Source organism: Opisthocomus hoazin, chromosome 6 (assembly GCF_030867145.1).
Source record: "Opisthocomus hoazin isolate bOpiHoa1 chromosome 6, bOpiHoa1.hap1, whole genome shotgun sequence".
Classification (NCBI taxonomy): Eukaryota; Metazoa; Chordata; class Aves; order Opisthocomiformes; family Opisthocomidae; genus Opisthocomus; species Opisthocomus hoazin.
Genome location: NC_134419.1, coordinates 63,285,299 through 63,305,771, shown reverse-complemented (window position 1 = coordinate 63,305,771; position 20,473 = coordinate 63,285,299). Strand labels below are relative to the sequence as shown.

Sequence of the window (20,473 nt, the reverse complement as noted above, 5' to 3'; positions counted from 1 at the left end):
TTTATCTCACACCGAAGATGATTTCAAGAAAAACCTGAAAAGAGGTTTGTGTACAGTAGCCTAAGGAGGTGGTTAAGTCAAAAAGCATTCAAAAAGCTTACAAAAGTCTGAAAAGCTAGCAAATTTTTGTCCAAGTCTATCAAAACACAGAAAAGCTGCCCATCATCTGCAATGATTGCAAATGGACGAGATACAAAAGTTTTTGAAAGAAAGCCATAGCAGAAAAGCTGTTTAATGTTTTTAACTCATTTTCATCTTGTAGGACCTTCAGGAGGTTCTTACATTGTAACTCTTCTTTATGGGGAATTATAAAAAATTTGGCTCAAATAAGAGTGTCAGAATAGACTAGTGACCAGGTTGACGAAATTAGCAGTAAAATAAATTTCCAGGACCAGATGGTGAAGCAGCATTCATAAAAGAAGCAATTACTTAGAGGAATATTCTTTAGCCTGGAAGAGAATGTCCTGAGGGAGAAGTTATGCTAGAAATCTGTGAAGTATGTTGTGGCGGCAGGCATGGAGTGAGTATTTGCCAGCCCTCAAAAATGAAGAAGTAGGTGGCAACAATGAGATGAACACAGGTGGACTTAAGAGGAAATACTTCTTTGTTATGCAATAAGCTGTGGAAATTATTGCTGCAAAACGTACATAGATGCAAAAAGGTTATGCATGGATAAAGTTTAGACAAATTAATGGAGGTAAAACAGTTGTCGTGAACCATTACAGACAAGAAGCCCACAACTAGAAATCAGTGAGATTAGCATGATGTACGAGGTAGAGTTCCTAAATTCAAACTGAATGATACAAATAGAGGTCACAAGAAAGGAAAATATGGTAAAATGTAGGGGCTAGACAACATTCAGTCATAGGGTGTGTGATACATGCTCTTTCCAAGTGCATTTAGATTTTACTTACTCATTTCTCCTTATGTTGTTGTAGTATTTTTTTTTTTAGATCATTGTGTCTGTCAAGCCTTGCCTGAGAACATATTAACACTTGAAAGCTTTCACTTAGTTGGTAGGTAAATTAAAAGGCAATCGGAGAGTTGAAATACCTGCAGACTTCAGCTGTGAGCAGATTGTTTGAGAAAATCTGACCTGTGGCTGCATTTTTATGCCCATTTTTCTAGAAATCTTTTGGGGAAGAATATTTTCAGACAAAGCTAAGTAGCAACTGTAGTTAGAAGGGACAAACTGCAAGTATAGCTTTGGTTGAAAATGTTTTTCCAGCATTTGCTACCAATTCAAGCTAGAGTATATGTTTTGTGAATAGTCTACAGTGGTTTAGCACTTTTAGCATATTCTGCAGACTAATTATCTACACATCCGAAGTGCCAAATGAATAAAAAGCTAATATTTAATAAAGCACCTTCCAGTAATTACAGTTATGCAGAAAGGCATTTAGTCCCTTTGTAATGAAGGAAAGTATTAAAAATAATAGGCCTGTTTCCCTTTGATTTTGTTGAAGAAGGTTACTGTCTGACTTTCTTTTTGCATGAAAATAGCGCATTTTAGAGCGAGTACATTGAAAAAAGACATTGGTAAATAGTAAATGTTTTCTCCCAATAGTAATTTTCTCAAGCATTAGCTTGAAAATGTTTATAAAATTGAGTCTTATAACAACACTGAAGCTTTCATTTACAAACCCTTTAAATGCTTTGAATTGTGGGAGCGTGGAAACATCTATATATGTGCAGCAATCTCAAAAAAAGAAAAAACTGCAAAGTAAAATAAGGGTCAGATAGAGATGTCAAAATCAATAATTGTCTTACACTATTCCCATAGCTTGTCATTTAGTCAAGAAATATTTTGCAGGAAGTATTATTTCTGCTATAGTCTGTCTTTTTCAGTCCTGCTGAAGACACATATTTCTGAACTCAGTGAAATCTCAATACAAAATGTAAATGGTCATTATTTGTAATTGCAATATGCTAAATGCTTATGCAGTCACTATTCAAAAGCTCTTTTGTGAGCTTTTTTCTGTAGTGTTTGTCTGCAAGTACGAGTTCCTGTAGAAGCTTAATTCTTTAGCCCTGCCAAGCAGTAATACAACAGAGTCTCTGTCACACTCTGTGTGTAGGCTTAGAGCTTTTACTTCCTCTCCTGATCCTTTGATTTGCACATTTTATAACTAGAGTGGATCATTACTGTTCTCTGATTTCATATCCTATAGTGTTAAATGGTCATAAAATGGCATACAGCAAGCCAAGTAACTTTTGATTGGAACTGACAGAAGACTTTTTGAATATATTTCACTTGTGATACAAAATTTTAACATGATGGCGGAAGCTGGCCTCTGTCTTGGTAAGTGCTTCCAGTACTTGGCCTGAATGTTTTAAAAATACGTAGCATCTTCACATTTTGAATTTTTATCTGTTTGTTTTTTCCACTTTTGAGTCTTGTTGTGCCTTTGTGTCTTGAAAACCACTCTAATATTGAAGTTATCTTGATTTGAAGCTACTTGTATGGTTATGACCATCAAATTTTTCTCTGAAAGACGTCCCTTAGCCTATTGCTGAAAGGAAGACTTTCAGGACCACAAATCATACTTGTTACTTATCTCAGACATCTCCTCTTTGTGTTGCCATTTTTATTTTTAAAGAGCACCTTATTTCCATGATGGCATTCCCAATGATGTGTACAATTATCACTTTACCTGTGGTTCTTGTTACATTTGCTAAATTTGGGCTGAGAGTAGATGTGGGCTCTTAAGACCAAATTTGGAGATCCTGTTTCATAACGCAACTTCCTTCTGTTCCCCCATCCTTTTTAAAGCTGATAGTATAGTGCAGTCTTGCCAGCACTGCGTGTTTATTTTTTGTAACAAGTTACATTTTGTGTTTAACTTAAAAGTCTTTCTAGGAATTGTGGTTTCGTTTTTTTTTAGTTTTGGGTTTTTCTTTTAATGCTTGTTATTTAGCAGCTATTAATATTATTAACCTGTAATGCAAAAGTTCCTATAATTCAAAACTATTCTCCTTAGCTAGATTTAAAACAGGTGGGGTTTTTCCAGAAAAGGGGGGGGAGGGGAACAAACAGACAAATTGTTTGCCCTTTCCTGTTCGTTGGTTACTTTCCTTTTAACATACTAAAAAAATCTTAATTGTGAGATTGTTTGCATTGAAAATAGTCCCTTCTTCCATTAGATGTTTTAGACTTACGAATTTGCTTTATTTATTGCATTTAGCATCTTGCTCTCCTTTCTCAGAAAGTGAAATTTTCTTCCTAAGCCTAAACAGTGTGCTAGGTGGAGGAAGCAGATTTGATGCAAAAGCTTGGAGAACGCCCCACCTAGTGGATGATCACAAAGTGCTTTTCTCATTGCTCCAATTCAGACAGGAGACCAGGTTATGCTGGAATACCTGACTAGTTAACCATGTTTACTGCCATCTCAGGAAATTGATTAAATGGCTGGATTTTTTTCCTCTTTTGCTGTTGAAGGTGATGGTGGTGGTGTTTGGGGAGCTGGGAGAGGGGAAAGATAAAAAGGGAGTTTACGTTAAAAAAAGTTTCAAGTTGGAAAAGCTGTTGAAGTTCCCAAAGAATGTTTTGACACAGAAATTGACTGCAAGCTATGATGACTGAAATGGCCATCTTCAAAACTAACTTTCCTGGAGGTCAAAGGAAAGGAAGTAGCTCAACAGAACAGTTTTCAGAGTGGGGGGGAGAGGAATTCTTTCTTTCTTCAATATGAGAATGGCCTTTCTCTTGTACAAGAAAAGATGCGGTGAACTTCTTTAAAACAGGACAGTAAGATGGAGGGAGTGAAATAGTGTCTGCTTGCATTTCAGAAACTTGTGCTTTTAAAGGCAGACTAGGGGATGTGAGTTATACCCCACTGTGAATAGAAATTATTAACTGGAAAAAGTAGGATGAGGTAATACGTTGCTCTGCTCTTTCTGTTCCTAAGTCCTATAATGTCCACATCTGTCTGGATGTGGATGAAGAAAATTTGTGAAAGGCAATTTTTTTGTTCCCTCAAAGATAAGTTCCTTGTCTTTCCGTCCTGCTTTTGGAGTTGGTATTTGAGTTGTATATAAGGAGATTATATTCAAATACGCTTTCTTATTTTTCTGTATTATAAGAAATACTTTATTTTTTATAAGTTTCTTACTGAGAAGACTGGATAAACTCTTGTTTATTCTTATGCATGGTGTATTTGGAATAGACACTGCTTTCTGTAAGTGAAATCAGATGCTGAGGAGTCACACACATCTTCTGGAGAGGCTTAAATGTACAGGTAATGTCCAAAAGATAAAATTGCCTTGAAAGTGATGCCTGTAGACACATGTGAAATAACACTCTTGAACTAAACAAAAAGAGGAGGCGGCAGCAGGAACAAGAATCTCTTCCATCCATATTCTAGTTTACTGAGGTTTGAAGAAGTATTCTGTTTGCTAAATGCCAAACAGGGAAAAAAGAAATTTGTCAAGTAAGTTGACAATTTGAGGTAAACTGTTTTTAATTCTTACTTCATGGCTATAGTGTGTCTCTTGATATGGGCTGTTAGGCCCATGCCAAGTGCTACAACATTATCTGTTTCTGGAAGCTGAGTCTTACTTGCTTTTTCTCTTCTACCCCCTTCCTCCCCCCTCCCCCCAAAGAAAAGATGAAGTAGTAGTAGATTACCTTTTTGTTGCTGCTGTCTTTGTTAACCTTAGCATTTCTATAAATAGAACACTATACTGAATAAACAGAAGTGCAAGGTTTCCTGATGAAGTACAAATGTAATGTGTTGCTTACTTTTGACACATGATGTAAAAGCACATAAGTAATATATTATCTTTAAAATATCATGAGTGAAGCTTGGTGTCAGATACATAGTATATGTTAGTCTAAAAGCAAATTTTGCTGATAAAGCAATTCTACGCATTCCTGGTGTTAGGAGTGGTAGAAGGAGGCTGAAACTGGTTATTCTGTTCAGAAGTACCTTCTGAATTCAAAGGTGTCCCCACACTGCAGCATTACTTCATCTGGTGTTCTGACATTGCTTGGTCTGCATAGTGCATATCTATAACTTGTACATTATGATTTTTTTTCATCCAGTTCTTAAAGGAGTGATTAATTTTTTTAATAGTTATTTTGTGGAACAGAGGTGATGTCACGTTGTTGCAGATCATATCAAATAGATGGAATAACTTAATAACATCTAGTATATTAAATTACTACAGTACAATATTACATTTATACAAAAAGTTGGTTAAATAGAGCTGTATTGTATTTTAAGAGTTTATCTTTGTATCCTTGGTCTTTTTTAACTTTGTTTTCAGTTTTCTGTTATGCTGTCCACTGAGAAATGCGAAATGACATAGGTCACTGAAACAGTATTTAATATCAAAGTAAAGGAATAAGTTCTATGCTCTACGCTTATTCTTCGCTGTTCAAAAGCTTTTGAAACAGTCTGCGGGGAAAAAAGCCTAAAACTATCTTCATAATTTCTTGGATGTTGGGGAAGGAATTTTGATTAAATTTCTTCCACAGATTGGAATATACTAAAGTATAAATCTGACTAGTTTTTATTTTTTTTTCAGGCAGTTACTGGCCTTCCGTCTTGGGCAGGCTTAGAAAAGTGTTAATTTATACCTAGTTAGTTTTATAGCAGGTGAACTTGTGTGGACTGCAAGACTGTCATGCCCTAAACATTTATTCATAGGAGTTGTACTTCCTTTGTGAGTAGTGCTGTTAGTCAAGAGTGGAGTTCATTTTCTGCAGCTGAAATAAGTTTGGGTGAAGGTAGTGGTAACTTCAGGAAGTATGAAGAACGAACTGTCTTCCTGTCACCTTGTTAGTGGGTTATTTGCTCAGGCTTCACAGTTTTGTATCCTTTTGCTAATATAATCTGTTTTGTCTTATGAAAAAAAAATCATGCCAGTCCATCAGCAGTGTAGTTCAGTAGGGCTGCTGCCATGAAGTGAGTTAGTGTAGCTTAATGTGGTGAACGGGGAGAGGGAGTAACTCTTACTCTCGGATTAGATGGACAGCATTCATTCTTCTGCTGAATCAAAATAAAAATTGTAACAATTCCTGTCTGAATTCCTCTGAGATTCTCGAAAGAAAAACGAAAGTTGTCTGTTACCTCTTCTGCTTAATAGTGATGTTGTGAAATAATGAAGAACCTGAGGCTGAAATTACTGCTTTGCAAAAAATTTTTTTATCTTTTCTTTTTAGATCCAATTACATATGGTTTGTTTTTCTGACCTTTGTGCTAATCTTGATGTGTCCCAAGGGTAAATTAAGGCTTTAGATCCAGCAGTCAGCACTAGTTTATGATTTCTTAGTTTGGGCGATGAGGGGGGTGTGGCAGAGCGGGGAGAAGTGGGACTGTCCAAGTGGCATACTCACATGCACACAGCTTCCTAATGAGGTAGCATTGCACTCCCCTTCATGGAGTTGCCCTGCCTCACTGAAAAATAAATATATATGCATACCTGCGGAACAAGTCACCTCCCCTTCATACAATTTAGAGGCAATTGTACACCTTTAAAAGAGAAAATTTGGAGGGAACAGAGAGCATAAATTCCTTTTGACCTTAGAGTCAGTTGTCTTTCTAGGGTGAAGAAACATAAAGCATCTGGTCATTCTTTTATTTATGTATGTATTTGTAAACCTGCAAGGACAGTGTTCAGTACACTTGAATTCCTGGATGTACCGTATTGTCACTGAAAAGTTTAAACAAACTTGTGCTTATGATCTTAGTTATAAATTTTACAAATTGTATTCTCTGAATGGAACATAAAAATACAATACGAGCCATCATGGGTAAGTTGCCATTACTACTAAAGCAGATCTGAAAAGGTCTCTTTTTTAGTTTTTCCTTCTTTTGTAAGATACAGAAAACTTCTAAAATTGAGAGGTAGCTGTGTTGTATGGCAAATCTAATGCATTAGCACTAAATTTAAGAAAGTTGTTGACTCACCTCCATTTTTGTTGAAGCTCATCTCAGGGTTGTGGACTTTAAGAGCAGCAGAGATGGCAAACAGTATTTCTTACAATTTTTTCAGAAGTGCCTTCAGAGACAAATGATACTACACTGTACTGTTTCTGCCCACTTTCTTTATGCTTGATAGCACTTGTAAAATAGTGCTATATGTAAAGATTTTTGTCAAACTAATTTTTTCCCCCTGCTAAGAGAAATGCCACTTCAGTCTCCCAACATGCTCCTAACTTAGGTATTATTTACACATACACAGGGGGCTGAGTTTTATATTTAACTGTAGCTGATGAACAATTGTAATACTGATTACTGGCGAGGAAGAAAAAGGGTTCTAGGTGGATCCCACAGCAACAAGCATATCCTCCAAAGTAGGACTAAAGCCTGTTTTGTTCCTCCTGTCTTGTTTAAATTAAACCACCTTTCCAGTAAGCTGTTACCTTATAAGTTAAAAATTACAACAATGTAAGCTGTATCCCTTGTGATCTCGGAGCTTTTTTGACAAGAGAGAGAGAATTGGTAGCATATTTAATGTCTTGTCTTAAACTTCGTGCAGGCACACATCTATTCTTTGGGTGCAACGTTGAAAGCAGCAATAGAATATATAGTGGAACCTGAGACAGAATCAGAATTTGGGCAAGATCTCCATGCTCTACTGGAACAAATGCAAGAAGAGAATCCTCAAAATAGGCCAGATATTGAGGTAAAACTTCCCTACATAATTTTCTGTTTAAAAAAAGTGACAAAAATATGTGTATGTGTACGTTAGCTAATACAGAGATGATCTTTATATGTAATATACTCAGATTTTGCAAGAAAACTGGGATTTTCCAAGACTCAGCAGAAACTCTTCTTTCTTCCTACTCTAATAGAGATACAACTTGAAAAGCAGATGTAAATGTTTTACGGTGATTAGATTTTTAAGACTGGATGAATACACTTGTGGATCTCATTAACTTTCTTCACATTTAATATTTAGTTTACAGAGAGAGTGAGTCATTAGAATTAAGAGCCACAGATATTATACTGTGAAATTAGTATGGTGGCTGTTGATTTTGGGATGATGTTTTGATTGCATTTAAGAAGGGGATGGAGGGAGCCATGCCCCAAGAAACCTCTGTTCCTTGGCATGTTCAAAGCATTACTACTAACTAGTTTTCTGTAACTGTATAAATGCTTGGTGGTATTTGATTATTTATCTTAATTGTTTTTGTGTTTTGTTCAATTTAGCCTATTATTTTTACCTTTAATTCTTAGAAATAATTTGAACCTATATGTGATTTTTCAAGATGATTTCAAAGAATTTACATTCTAAATGTTGGTTACGTAATACAGGGTTGTTTAATGTTGATGTGTGAAAGTTTAGTTGTAATGCGTTATTTTTGCAGACTTTCAGAGTGAAGCCAGAGGATAACAGTTGTCCGAATATGATATTTCTTGGATTCAGTTCTTCTACTTCACAATAGAGCTATCTAATTTTCTGTTCTTCTTTTTTTTCTGAGCTGATAGTGTATGTTCTGAATAATACAGCACCTATACTCAGTATTTTGCAGAAAGAATGCTGCAACAGAAGAATTAATAGATTCATTTTTATAAAGCGAATAATATTGGCTCCCTCATTGAGGACTGCCCAGGCAAGAGACCATTCCTGACACACAGCCTGCTTGATCAGCTCCTGTATTTCTATTTGTTTACTTTTGAGCATAGTCAGGAAAGGGATTGCATAGCTCTCCCTATCATCTCCAGTTGGTCTGTAGTCCCTGAAAGCTATTGCTGACTATTTACATTAGCCCAAAAATAGTCAAGGCTGCTCTAATGTAATATATGAAGGTAGCTTTGTGACCATCTGTTCTCTTTTCCATTTCTTTTCCACTGGGCACTTTCTTGTCTGGGAAGAGTGAGGGGAGCTATATGGAGGGAGAACCCGTAGACTTTTCTAGGCATTTCAGTAGACTCTAGCACAGCTGGATACCTGGCTCGCTTTTCCCTGTCCTTCCTCAATCTGATATGTGAACCAGCAGTGCCATTTGGTTCCTTCCACTCACAACAGCAGAACAGCAGTTGAGCAGGTTAATGGAGAATTAAGAGCAGCTCCTCAGAGCTGTATGAGGTCTCATCAGTGTTTATCTAGGAGCAGTTACCGAGGAAACAGTGGGATGCATTTGGAAAGGCAGCTCTCTTCTACTTTCCTGCCCATAGCGACAGGTTTTTAAATGTGTGAAAGTCTGTAGCTAATTGTGTGCAAGATCAGTGCTCAGGCTACAGATTACAGATCTGTAATACTGTTTCTTCTTGTGATCTGGTAATGATTGTTTTCTCTAATTGGGGATAGTGCTTTCCAGATACTTGTATTTTGCAGTTTTTAAAAGATTTGGGATTTACTTTTAATGTAATTTTGGTAGTAAAAACATTAATCATCCTGCCTGTGTCACTCATTTCAAATGAATCACTGGCTGTTTAAAAAATAATCCACACTCTAACTTTATTCATAACATATTGAAAATGTAAAAAAGGATAACATTTAAGATTATTAATTTTTATCAGTTGTTCTTAGTGTTCTAACTGTAGGCTAGAAGTTGAACTGTATTAAATAATTTTGTGGTAGCCCATAATAAAAATGAGGAATTTATTCAACCCCATAATAAAAACACACAGTATAATGAACAGTGGAAACAGACCTCCAATGTAGCATCGTATAAATGCAGATGTACTTTGTGAGTTAACATGATTCACTTTAGTCAAAATTCATAGATCTATTCATTATTAAATAAGTATTTAACACTAATTTTCTCTAGAGCATTTTGTCATTATGTGAAGAAAAACTGAAGATTACTTCATCAAGTAATATTTGTCGAAGTCTATCTGCTGTTGGAAGAAGGGTTCTATCAATTGAATCATTTGGTGCTTCTCAAGGTAACCTTAAAATGTATTTAGTCTAGAATTTTAGATTCCCTGACATATCTAGTGATTTTTTAAAATACTCTGTGTGTGTACTTTCCTTTTATATGTTCCTTTCTAGATATCAAAAACTCATTATTAATTATTTGGGGATTCAAGATGGGCAGCAGGGGACATACAACCTTTAATGAACACAATTAATATATTTGGAGTGTCCTTTATGATTGAAAGTGACTTCTACAGAAGTAATTAGTTTGTGTAACATACTAAAGATACTGCTTTTTCTGCCGCTGCTGTTACGTGGAAAGATTTACTAGGAAAGATTAGAAGGTTTAAATACACATTTAATATAAGCATCTGTTTTTGCATCTAGATGTCTGTGATAACATGTGGAAGGGAAGAATGTGTCAGAGAAGTTTGGGATCTAAGTTATATCCAAATGAGAAAAACAACATAGCAGGTGATTCGTCTGCAGTGGAAGAAGTGACAGCTACCTGTCATAAGGACTCTTCTGTAGTTACTATGGTGACTGTCAGAGAAAGTGGTTTAAAGGAAATGCAAATTGATCTGGATAACGAGAAAACGCAACCTTCTCAACTTGCAACTCAAGCTAAAAAGAGCAAAGAAGAGGATAAACATGCAGTGTATACTGACAGTTTTGCTAGTGCTGCTTTGGATATAAAATCATGTGTTATTGACCTGGAGAGAGATGACATTTTTAAGAAAAGTTCTTTACGAAAAATTAAAACCTTTCCAAAGCTACCAGTTGAACCTGCAGATACAAATAACTTTTTTACTTCTGTAACCAACAGTGGACCACTAGCTAGGAAAAATCACTTGCTAACACAAGAGTCACTACCTCTAGACAATAATAATGAGGTTGCTTTTACAAAGGGAAATCTTAATTCATTTGCTATTAGTAGTCCACCTATAATAGAACCAAAGAATCAGCAGGTTAATGATCTTCATTTAGAAGCTCCATGTGTATGCACACAGGTGTCTGGCATGAATCTAGAAGAACATATGTCACTTATTAATGGTAAAAAGATAGGTTTTGCTTCATCTGATCACAAAGAAGACTGTTCTGATGCTACCTCTGAAATGCCAAATGCAGCTGGCGTGCTAAAAAGCCCAGATCGATCTATTGCTGGAGTAAAAATGCTAGACAATTACATGGCGTTGGAAGACTCTTCTGAAACTTTTCAAGGGCCAAATGAAAATTCTTTACCACATTTCAACAAGATGGCTTCAATGTTAATGACAAAACCCAGTGGGAACAGATATGGATCAAACCTAATTAGGTCTCCAGAATTAAGCAACGGTGCAATGAGTGCAAACAATAATGAAGATAATCTTTGTGGAGGCAGAGGGTCAGAAATCAAAAGTAATGAGCAGGTAGTAAAAATAAAGTCTTCATTATATAGTTGTTGTAGTCACTTATGTGGAGATGAAATGACTTAAATACTGTGTGATTGCTTCTTCTCTTGCTCCCTTTAGCATCCTGGAAAACTGAATTTTGCTAGTCTGCACACTTTAAGAGTTAATATTGGAAACATGGTGATCCTTTTTCCCTCTTTAAAAGTGAAGTTCTACAGTGAAATTCATGCTTGCAAAATCAACTTTGATTTTAAGGTGTCTTTTTTGTTAGGTCTGTTTTTGCAAATGGAGTATTCTTGCTACTGTGTTAGAGCAGCATACTTAATAGTTCATTACATCTGTAAGAGAACATTGCCAAAGCTTATGTAGATTTTTAACTGTTATGTTACTGTCAATGCATAAAGTTCACTACCTTGCGGTGGGCCTCCCAGGTACTTAAGAAAATTGCAGAGTTCCTGACTGTACGCCTGACCTCACTTAAATCAATGGCAATATCCCATCTGCTTCAGGTCCACTTTTTTAATCTACATGTGCATTTAGGTTTTTGAAAATTGTACATATGCTGTATCTGTTCTGTCTTCTTAAATTACCGCCTCTGTGTTTGTTATGTATATTTCATGATAGAATTCAAATATGTGCACAATATGATGGATGTGTTGTCTCAAGCATTTCATCTTTATAAATAGCCAAATAAGAAGAGGGGGAGCTGATATTAGTCTGCTAGAATTTGTTGATAGTGTAGTATGGTCTCTTCTCTGTCATATAACATATTTTCAGGGTGGACAAGTTTGGTCTCTGACTAGATGGTTTTCTCTTGTGCCACATTCAAAGAGATGTAAACAACCTGTGTGATAGGAGAGCTGCTGGCTAAAAATGCAGGATGGCTGATGCTTCTCCAGCCTTGTTGTGACTTGATCAAAACGAGCAGCACAAACTTCATGCATTTCATTTCCAGAAATTATGCTTAGGTGAAGATGTTGGGGTTTTTTTCCTTACCTGTCCACTGACAACTCAGCCTTGTTCTCCTTGCCTAATACCTGGTCTTCCAGCCATCCCATGCACTTGGTATTTAGAGTTATTTTTAGTCTGCATCCATCCATCTTTTCACCTTGCCCAAACACCTCCACTGGAGTAGTAATTTAGGACTATGAAGTGCGTAAAGATCTTCTGGTTCTTCATAGCTAAAAAAAGCTAATGCAACTTTGAAGATTCTGTTCTAAGTACTTTTTTCCCTTCCCTGTCTTTTCTCCCCTCAATAACATGCACTTATTAAATTCATAGTGCAGGAGGTTAGTAAATATGGATAAGAACCACATGGCATGGTTTTGCTCTCTGAGGGAGTTACTCATGTATGCATATTGAGTTCTTCATTTAGTTTTTAAGTCTTGCAGATTTATTCTTCAGGCTCTGGGAAGAGATCCATTTGTTGTAGACAAGTAGTTTTTTGTTATTTTTTTCCCTTCCTACTCTGGACTGTGCAACCTTATATATTCAGAAGAGAGTGCAAAGTAATAATCAGATTTGTAATCATTCCAAAGTCGTCTGCTTTTGCAATGTCACTTGTTACTTTGGGTTTACATGAACCTGCTTCATTTGGTAAATGTGCTTGTATTTCTAACAAGGCTCACAGCAATTTCAGTCACTGACTTCTTGTGAGAAAGCTTGTTAGGATACAGAAATACAGATATGTCTGAGGATTCAAGCAACAGAAACAACTGTCTTTTATCTTCTGTGCAAATCTCTTCCGAACGGAAATTTTGTATTTTTTTATGTTAAACTGTATAAAACTAGACATTAATTCACATGTTGTTAGTCATGGAGACAATGGCTGACATAAGGCTATCAGACCACTATAAAACCACTATAGCTGGTTTGTTGAGGTTTTTGGTTTGGTTGGTTAGTTGGTTTGGTTTTTTCCATTCCAAGAAATAAAGGTACCACACTTACACATCAAGGCAAGTGACTTAAGTGGGCTTACTTAAGCTTCCATGTTAGCTAGAGAGGTGTGGTGAATAAGCTGCCATCACTTAAGAACATAAATTGAGTGTATTGGTAGTGGTTCTGCTTTAAGGAGGGGAAAAATTCTGTTGAAACAAGACCTATATTCTGTCCTTACTAGATCATCAGGACAACAGTTTAAGTCTGGGTGGATGAAGATACTTTCAAGAAAATAATATTCCTCAGAATTATAGTTTCCCAAAATTCTTGCAGAATTTATAAGCTCTAACAACACTCCTGCTTGCTTTTCCTGCAACAGCACTTGAGATTGGAACACAGAAAAGTAAACCAAAATATGTTTTCAGGTTATTCTGCCATTCTTCTGGAATGCTCATCTTCTTCAAATATTTCATCATCAATTTAAGTAAAGTGTTCTTTCAGCCTGAACAGAATTTCATTCTTCCAAATAAGTGGGCTCTTAGTATGTGAGATTATCCTGCTCCCACTGAATTCACAGGGCAATCACAGTGAATTAGAAAAGATAAATATTATTCCAGTTACCCTAATAAGCAATGTCATAATAACATATGATCTGAAATGAAAATAGCAGGGTGGCAGTTGTCTATGAAGCTAGAGTTTTGTAGCTGTGTTTTCAGTAGAAGAAAGGTTTGATAGACTCATGGTCTCCATTTTTTTTAATAATCAATTCCAGCAAATGTTTAGGTTCTGCCACATAAAAATATTGTGCTCTTCAGAGCTTGTTGAAGTCCTAAATTGGTCTTCAAAAAAAGACCAAACCTCTTAAATTAAAAAACCCAAACCTCTTTGATTATTTAACTGCTGTAGGGAGAAAAAAGCATGTAAGTATATCCACGTCTGTGAGCAACACCCAGGTTTCTGAAATAGCTGTCTGTTCCCTCAGATACTTTGCTTCCAGCCTGGTAATCCTTGTTTGTTTGTATTCTGAAAGAGGGTCATTCATTTTCAGTTGTCATTGAACTCTATGGCAGACTCGATTACTACAAGTCATCTTAAAGAAAGGTTTTGGTTTTGGTTTGGGTTTTTTTAGAGTTTTTGGCTTTTTTCGTCTTCTGGAAAACAGATTTTATTCTTCGGGCTTCTGAAACAGAGCAATTTCTGCCTCTGTCTTACCTCCTGACAACTGCAAAAATAAAGCCATACTATGCTGTTGCTTATGTGAAAAAGTTACAACTGATGTCTCTGTACACTTTGAAGTTCCCTTTCATTTCTCTGTGCCAGAATTTTACCAAATACCTGAAAACGTTTGATTTTTTTTTTTTTTTTAAGAAGTTAAAACTTGAGTCTTAGTTTGTTCATTTACTGCAAAGGCACAAAGTGTGAAGCCCAGACTAATGTGATTTCTATCTTCTGGGCTAAATGGAAAACACCTCAGAAGACTTACAGCACTGCTCTTTCACTGGTTTTCTATAACAGATAAGCATGATTGCAGCAAATCGACCTTTTATAAAGAGTATCTCTAGCATCTCTTTAAATATTTCTTGTTCTTTAGAGAGAGTGCAATACCAGTCCCATCCGGTTGAAGATCAACCTTGTCTACTCTGGAGAACAGACAATTTTTCTTCCCTGTCAATGCTTCTCCAATGGACAATATTTTTCTAATACCCCAACACTGCTTTTTAATGTTGTGTGCTTTACTGCTAGTAAGCATTACTAAAAATACTTGCTTGCTTTTGTCTGGCTACCGCAATGTATCTTGTGAGGGTTTTCCTAGTAACTTTTATAGTTTTGCATGCCATAAATAAATATTTTTCACTTCAAGTTTGAGTGGGGATCTTTTATTTCTCTAACCAATTTCATTCCAATCAGGTGTGTCTCTAATGCTTTTAAGTGTTTCTCTGTGATTCAAATGCTGCAGCCTTTACATGGGAAGGGTTAATGGGAACATGGCATATACACATTTGTTTTCTGCTGGTCATTGATACCCAGTCAAGCATGCGAGAAGTGAAAAGCCATGTACCTAAAGAATGACACTTCAACACTGGGGAAGTAACACTTAAAGGAAGGAAAAGTTATCAATTCCCAGAATAGTACTTCTTAAGAATAATGAATATCTTGCTTGCCTTGGCTGTTTAAAATATGCCAGCATTGTGTTCATAAAATAGAGTACATTGATATAATCTGAATGCTTTACTAAAAGTCTGGTTTTACAATGCTGGTACCAACAATGAAGTAAAAGATCTGTTAAATGATCTTTGCAGCACTGAAGGAAAACCATCACTTTTTTCAACAAGTGAGGTTTAAAATGCAGTCTTTTTGGCATAAAACAAAATGTCACCAGTATGTAGCTATAGGCAATAATCAGTCATGTGGCTTTTTCGTATTTTCTGTCAAAATTTCTGTGCTGTGAAAAACACTTTCTTATTTTAAAAACTGGGTCATATAATTTCTGTTTTGAAAAGGTCTGTTTTAGAACATGAAGGAATTTCAGGAAGATGACTCTCAATTATAATTTTGGTTGCTCTTTGGTGCAATTTCACTGCTGATAATACATTAAATATATCAGTATTAAAATAATGCTTTAAATGAAGTGGACTTGAGACCTTATGGATGCTGAACGGCTGTCTTGACCTTGCTTTGTTAAAATGTCTGAGTAAATAGCTAAGAAACAGTGTATGCTACAGACAGTTTGACTAAAAATTTAAATCATACGTTTTCTAGCACTTCAGATTCTTTTTCTTGGTGACTGAGTGGGGGTTTTTTTAAGTTGTAGGAAATAATAATAGCCATGAATTAGACTTGTATATTAAAAAACATAACAACCAAACCAGAGACAGTTGCCTAAATCAGGGAGTTTTACACTTAAATGTTTACCAAAACATAAACAGGTTGAGTGGATTTTGAATGTGCATTGCATTAAATACCTTTGAGGTTACTTAATGCTAAATACCTTAAAGGTGAGGTATGAGGTGCATTGCGTTAAGTATCTTTATTTAAGCTTTGAGGCTGAAATAATAATTGCCTTGTAACCTTAGGTTGAGAAGTGTATTATTTTCCCTTTGGAAATGATTTTAACCAGACTGTTTTCACCACAGATGTAAATGTGTCTTGAAACATGTCTTATCATATACCTTGACTATATCCGATAACTTTTACGAGGTGTTAGAAAGACAAGTCCCCAGCAGGTCTGAACCCTCTGTCTTCAGATGAAGTCTTCCAGAATTGTCTCTTTCTGGTATAGGAAGGTGAGAATCTGGAATAATTAGGATGCTAGAAGAAGGACCTTCTCAGGTATTTTTTTCAGGAATAAAAACAATCTTTTGATGTGGTCAGGGTGGGGAGAAACTTGAATTATAGTAAGTGACAATAGCAATGCAGTTAGTTATATGAATACTAGATAGCAATATTAATATTTGACACTTAATCTTTCTTCAGAATGCTTGCCAGAGAGAAACAATGAGGGTATACATTTAAATAAATTTAAATGTATTTAAATAAAGACTGCATCCTGGTTTTCCCTGACTCAGGTTAATTTGTCCATTCTGTGGATGGCGGTGATTATCACTTCTGCTAAGATTCGCTTTTCTAGATTCTTTTTTCGTCTGAAAGAGAATTTCAGTTTCTGATATCTTTTCATCCTCTATTTTGTTACCTATCATTGACGCTTTCTTCTTTCTTAACATAAACCTTTGCTGCTGCGTCTAGGGCTTTTTCCTACTTTCCTGCTATGTTTAAATCTCTTTCTGTCATTTCTTTCTTCCTCTAGAGAGCTTGGATATCCCAGAAGTGATGAGAAATACCTTTCAGCTTTCTGTTGTACAACTAACTTCAGTCTCCAGTTTAGTGAGAGATTCTTCTTCCTCTTGCTAGCCATCCTTCATCTTCTCCTGAAGCGAGAGGTGATTTGTATATGCGATAGAGAAGGTCCATCTTTTTCCACTGCAGCTTTTAGAGCCTCTAGGGACATAAACTTCAAGAGGAGGGATTCTCTTCCAAACATGTGGCAGTAGCGTGTACTTATTACAAAAATATTCCCAAATCTAAAAACCTTCTTAATGTTCTAGTCAGTCTGTGGAATTTCTCTTTTTGATTTCTTTCCACTCACGTCAGCTGTGCAGGGTGAATTTGGATATTTGGTGCTTCTTTCATTGTAAAGTGTCGGTGAACAAAGACATTTGAGACGTGTGAGAAATCAGGATGCTGTTGACGGGGGAACACAGCACTGATCAGGGATAATAATCAACAGTATGAAGCCCTCTTGAATGTTCGCTATACTAATTCATTCTTTTGACTATCAGACCTCTTCCATCCTGCTGTGTAACTCATGGGGTTTTTTATCAGACATTTCAAGAGTTTACTTTTCTAGGTATAATGAAGGAATTTTGCACTCCAGGATGGTGGAGTTTGTTTGGAGTTTTGGAGTGCTGATGTGTGTTTGATGGCACATCTCGTTAAAAATTAATAGCTTATCTGGTTCACCTTCAAGGAATATTTAAGCAGTATGAACCCGAAGTACTACCTTCCTTGTGAAGGTCTTCTAGTAAAAATTAAATTATGAACACAGTTTCAGCTACAGAAATTAATGTTAATTTTCTGTGTTTTCCTCCCCATAGATTGCAGGCAAGCTATTTCTGTTTGTTTGTCTTTATGAAAGTTAATGCAGTAGTCTGTTCATTGCATGTTTTATCGTAAAATCCAAATAGTGCCTCACTGAAAGATGTTTCATAGCTGGGGTCACAAAAAATTGGCTGCCGTAAATGACAGTGCAGAGAGTGATTTGCCAAATGCAAAGATGTGCTACCATCGTTTGTGAGAGACACCCTTAGTCTGTTTAGATTTTGCCAGCACTGACTGGGATATAAAGGTGTCTGTAAAAACAACAGAACAGTTTGGAGGTTTCAATTTTTGTTTCTCTCTCCTGTGCTCCAGGTTTTTTCTGTTTCAGGTATTTTTTTTAGAGTTAATGCTGAATTGCTTCCAGTTCTTTTCCCTAACAGGGCCTGAAGTTGATGTTTAAAGATAGTTTACTATCGTAGGGCTGCATATGCAACAGGAAATGTGCCGTGCCGTTTTATAATAGTTGGATGGGTATGCTCTAACCCAGATGTTTCTGCCTCCAGTGTATATTTTACTGTTCCTTTGGTAGATGAATGGAGATCGTAAAGTCCAGCTGATGTCAAGAGGGATAGTAGGGAAAAGTTCTTCTGTTAGCACAAGCTTGATCAGGAAGGTGTCTGTGCAGTACTACCAATATCAAGTTCTTCTATTCGCCAGAAAACAGAATTGCAGAATGTAAAACACAAATTGAAGAACAGTAAGTTGCCATGGAACAGTATTTTTGTCACATTAAGGTGTTATGCCAGGTATCAAAAACTAAACTGATAACCAGAAAAACAAATGCTGTTACTACAAATTGAGCAGCCAGTGATTAAAAACAGAACAACATGCTTTGACTTCAAATAAACCTGTCCTTAATTCTGTCAATACTGTTAACGTCTTTCACAGAAGAACAAGAAATGTTGATGAACTCTTTAAGGTAAGACTTGTAATGCAAGTGTCAGGGTAAATCAGAATTTGAATGCAGAATTTTTTTTTGTTGGTGGTGATCATTTGGATTTTCATGTTGTTAAGTCTAGATGGTTTCCCTACAATTACATGTCATTTTTACACTCTAAAAGTATCTTTCCTTAGTATGATAAGGAGGAGCTTCCAAACACCTCACTCTTCCTGAAACACTTCTGTTATCGCTGAAATCTCACTTGAATTACACTTTTATTACGCAATTAAGAAACTTCTTGTTCATCTACACAGTTAACCGTGCAATGCTTTTTCAATGAGAAATATTATTAGTTTACTACTGGCAATAAATACCTTTTCTTAACGGTTTTTAGGTGCATGCATTGTATATTAAGATTTACTTTTTCATTGCATCATTAAATATTTTTGGGTTTTAATAATTTTTAGTAATTCTCTGCATCCCCACTCTTTTTTTTCAGTGGATCTCTCTAAAACTCCTGTTGTCCTGGTATGGTAAACCTCTGAAAGACTGTGAACTCTGGGCATTATGTCATGAGTGTTTGTGTACTCTGCAGACTTGCATAGATTATCCAGGTAGAGTCTTAATTAGTTTGAAATATATTCTTAGTTATTTATGGTCACTGTATTAATGTTTATTCTATTGATGCAAAAGGTTTCAACTTTCATTTTGTGCACATAAAAAATAATAGGCAATATTTCTGACTTCACCCTCTTAAATTGTGACTTAGAATTTTTACTCAATTTGGACTTTTCTTCTGTATACAGCATTGTACAATATCTTCTTTTCTCTTTATTCTGAGTTTTGATGGCTTTTGCAAATGAAACAAAACTTTATGACTTCAAGCAGTGAAATCTTGTGGTTAGACATTTTAAGTATGGAGAAACTGTACAGTGACTTTTAAGAAAAGCACTTGGGACTTCTGTCTTAAAACCAGGAGGAAATACATTTTTTTATATATGCAAACTTAAAACTTTCTCTCTTGCCTGGATTTCATTGTGACGAATGATTCCTGACATTTTTGAAAATACAGGACAGTGTCAGTTTAAAGCATGCAGGGTCTTGTCATGACATTACTCCTTCCACGTTCCTGATGCTTCAGTTTGTAGAAGAATTAGCAGAAGTCAGCTTCTGAAAGAGGAACGGGGAACTGTCCTTTGAGAGAGCTGGAATATGTTGTATGTGATGTGGGAGAAGACCATCCTAAATTTCCATAGGCATTCTGAATGTTTGTTCAGCTTATACTACTAATAAATCTGTAGCAGTTCTGATAAACAGAGCAGAGGTTCACACGACCCTGCCTGTTTTTTTTCTTGATTTAAAAAGCCTGCTGTATGGGTTTGGACAGGGATGAGTTTGAAGTCTGTAACTGAATACAAACAATTGGATGATAAGGTACAGAAAACTTACTGAATCTCTTTGGTTTTCAGCTTCAGCTGTTTTATCTTTTATGATATAAAAATGTTTAAAAGGAAATTGGCCCTAAACAGAAATTTCTGTGCACTTTAAGCAATGTTACCCTTAAAACTAAGTATTTGATATACCTTGCAACAGAGGGATTATTTCAGCTTCATAGCATGTTTCTGATGTTTGTGAAGGCTTCAAATAACTGCACATAGTGGCTCAGATTCTGATTTCATATGCCTAGCCAGCCTCTGTTAACATACTTACATGCACCCAGAATCATAGAATCATTTAGGTTGGAGAAGACCTTTAAGATCAAGTCCAATCATAAACCTAAACTGCTTAAGTATTCAAAATAATAAAGACTGAATTGCGATCTGAACTTTACATAACCTGTGAAAGTGAATATAAT

General features: G+C 35.9%; 1 protein-coding gene across 2 annotated transcripts in view; it reads left to right on the top strand.

The window, feature by feature from the left end:
* Positions 1-20,473, top strand: part of KNDC1 (kinase non-catalytic C-lobe domain containing 1) — a 73,125-nt gene that overhangs the window by 17,686 nt on the left and 34,966 nt on the right. For both annotated transcript variants that reach the window (XM_075423514.1, XM_075423513.1), the window contains 4 exons: positions 7,486-7,632; positions 9,725-9,842; positions 10,201-11,222; positions 19,118-19,232. In XM_075423514.1, coding sequence (XP_075279629.1) covers positions 7,486-7,632; positions 9,725-9,842; positions 10,201-11,222; positions 19,118-19,232 — 1,402 coding nt within the window. The remainder of the gene's footprint in view (positions 1-7,485; positions 7,633-9,724; positions 9,843-10,200; positions 11,223-19,117; positions 19,233-20,473) is intronic.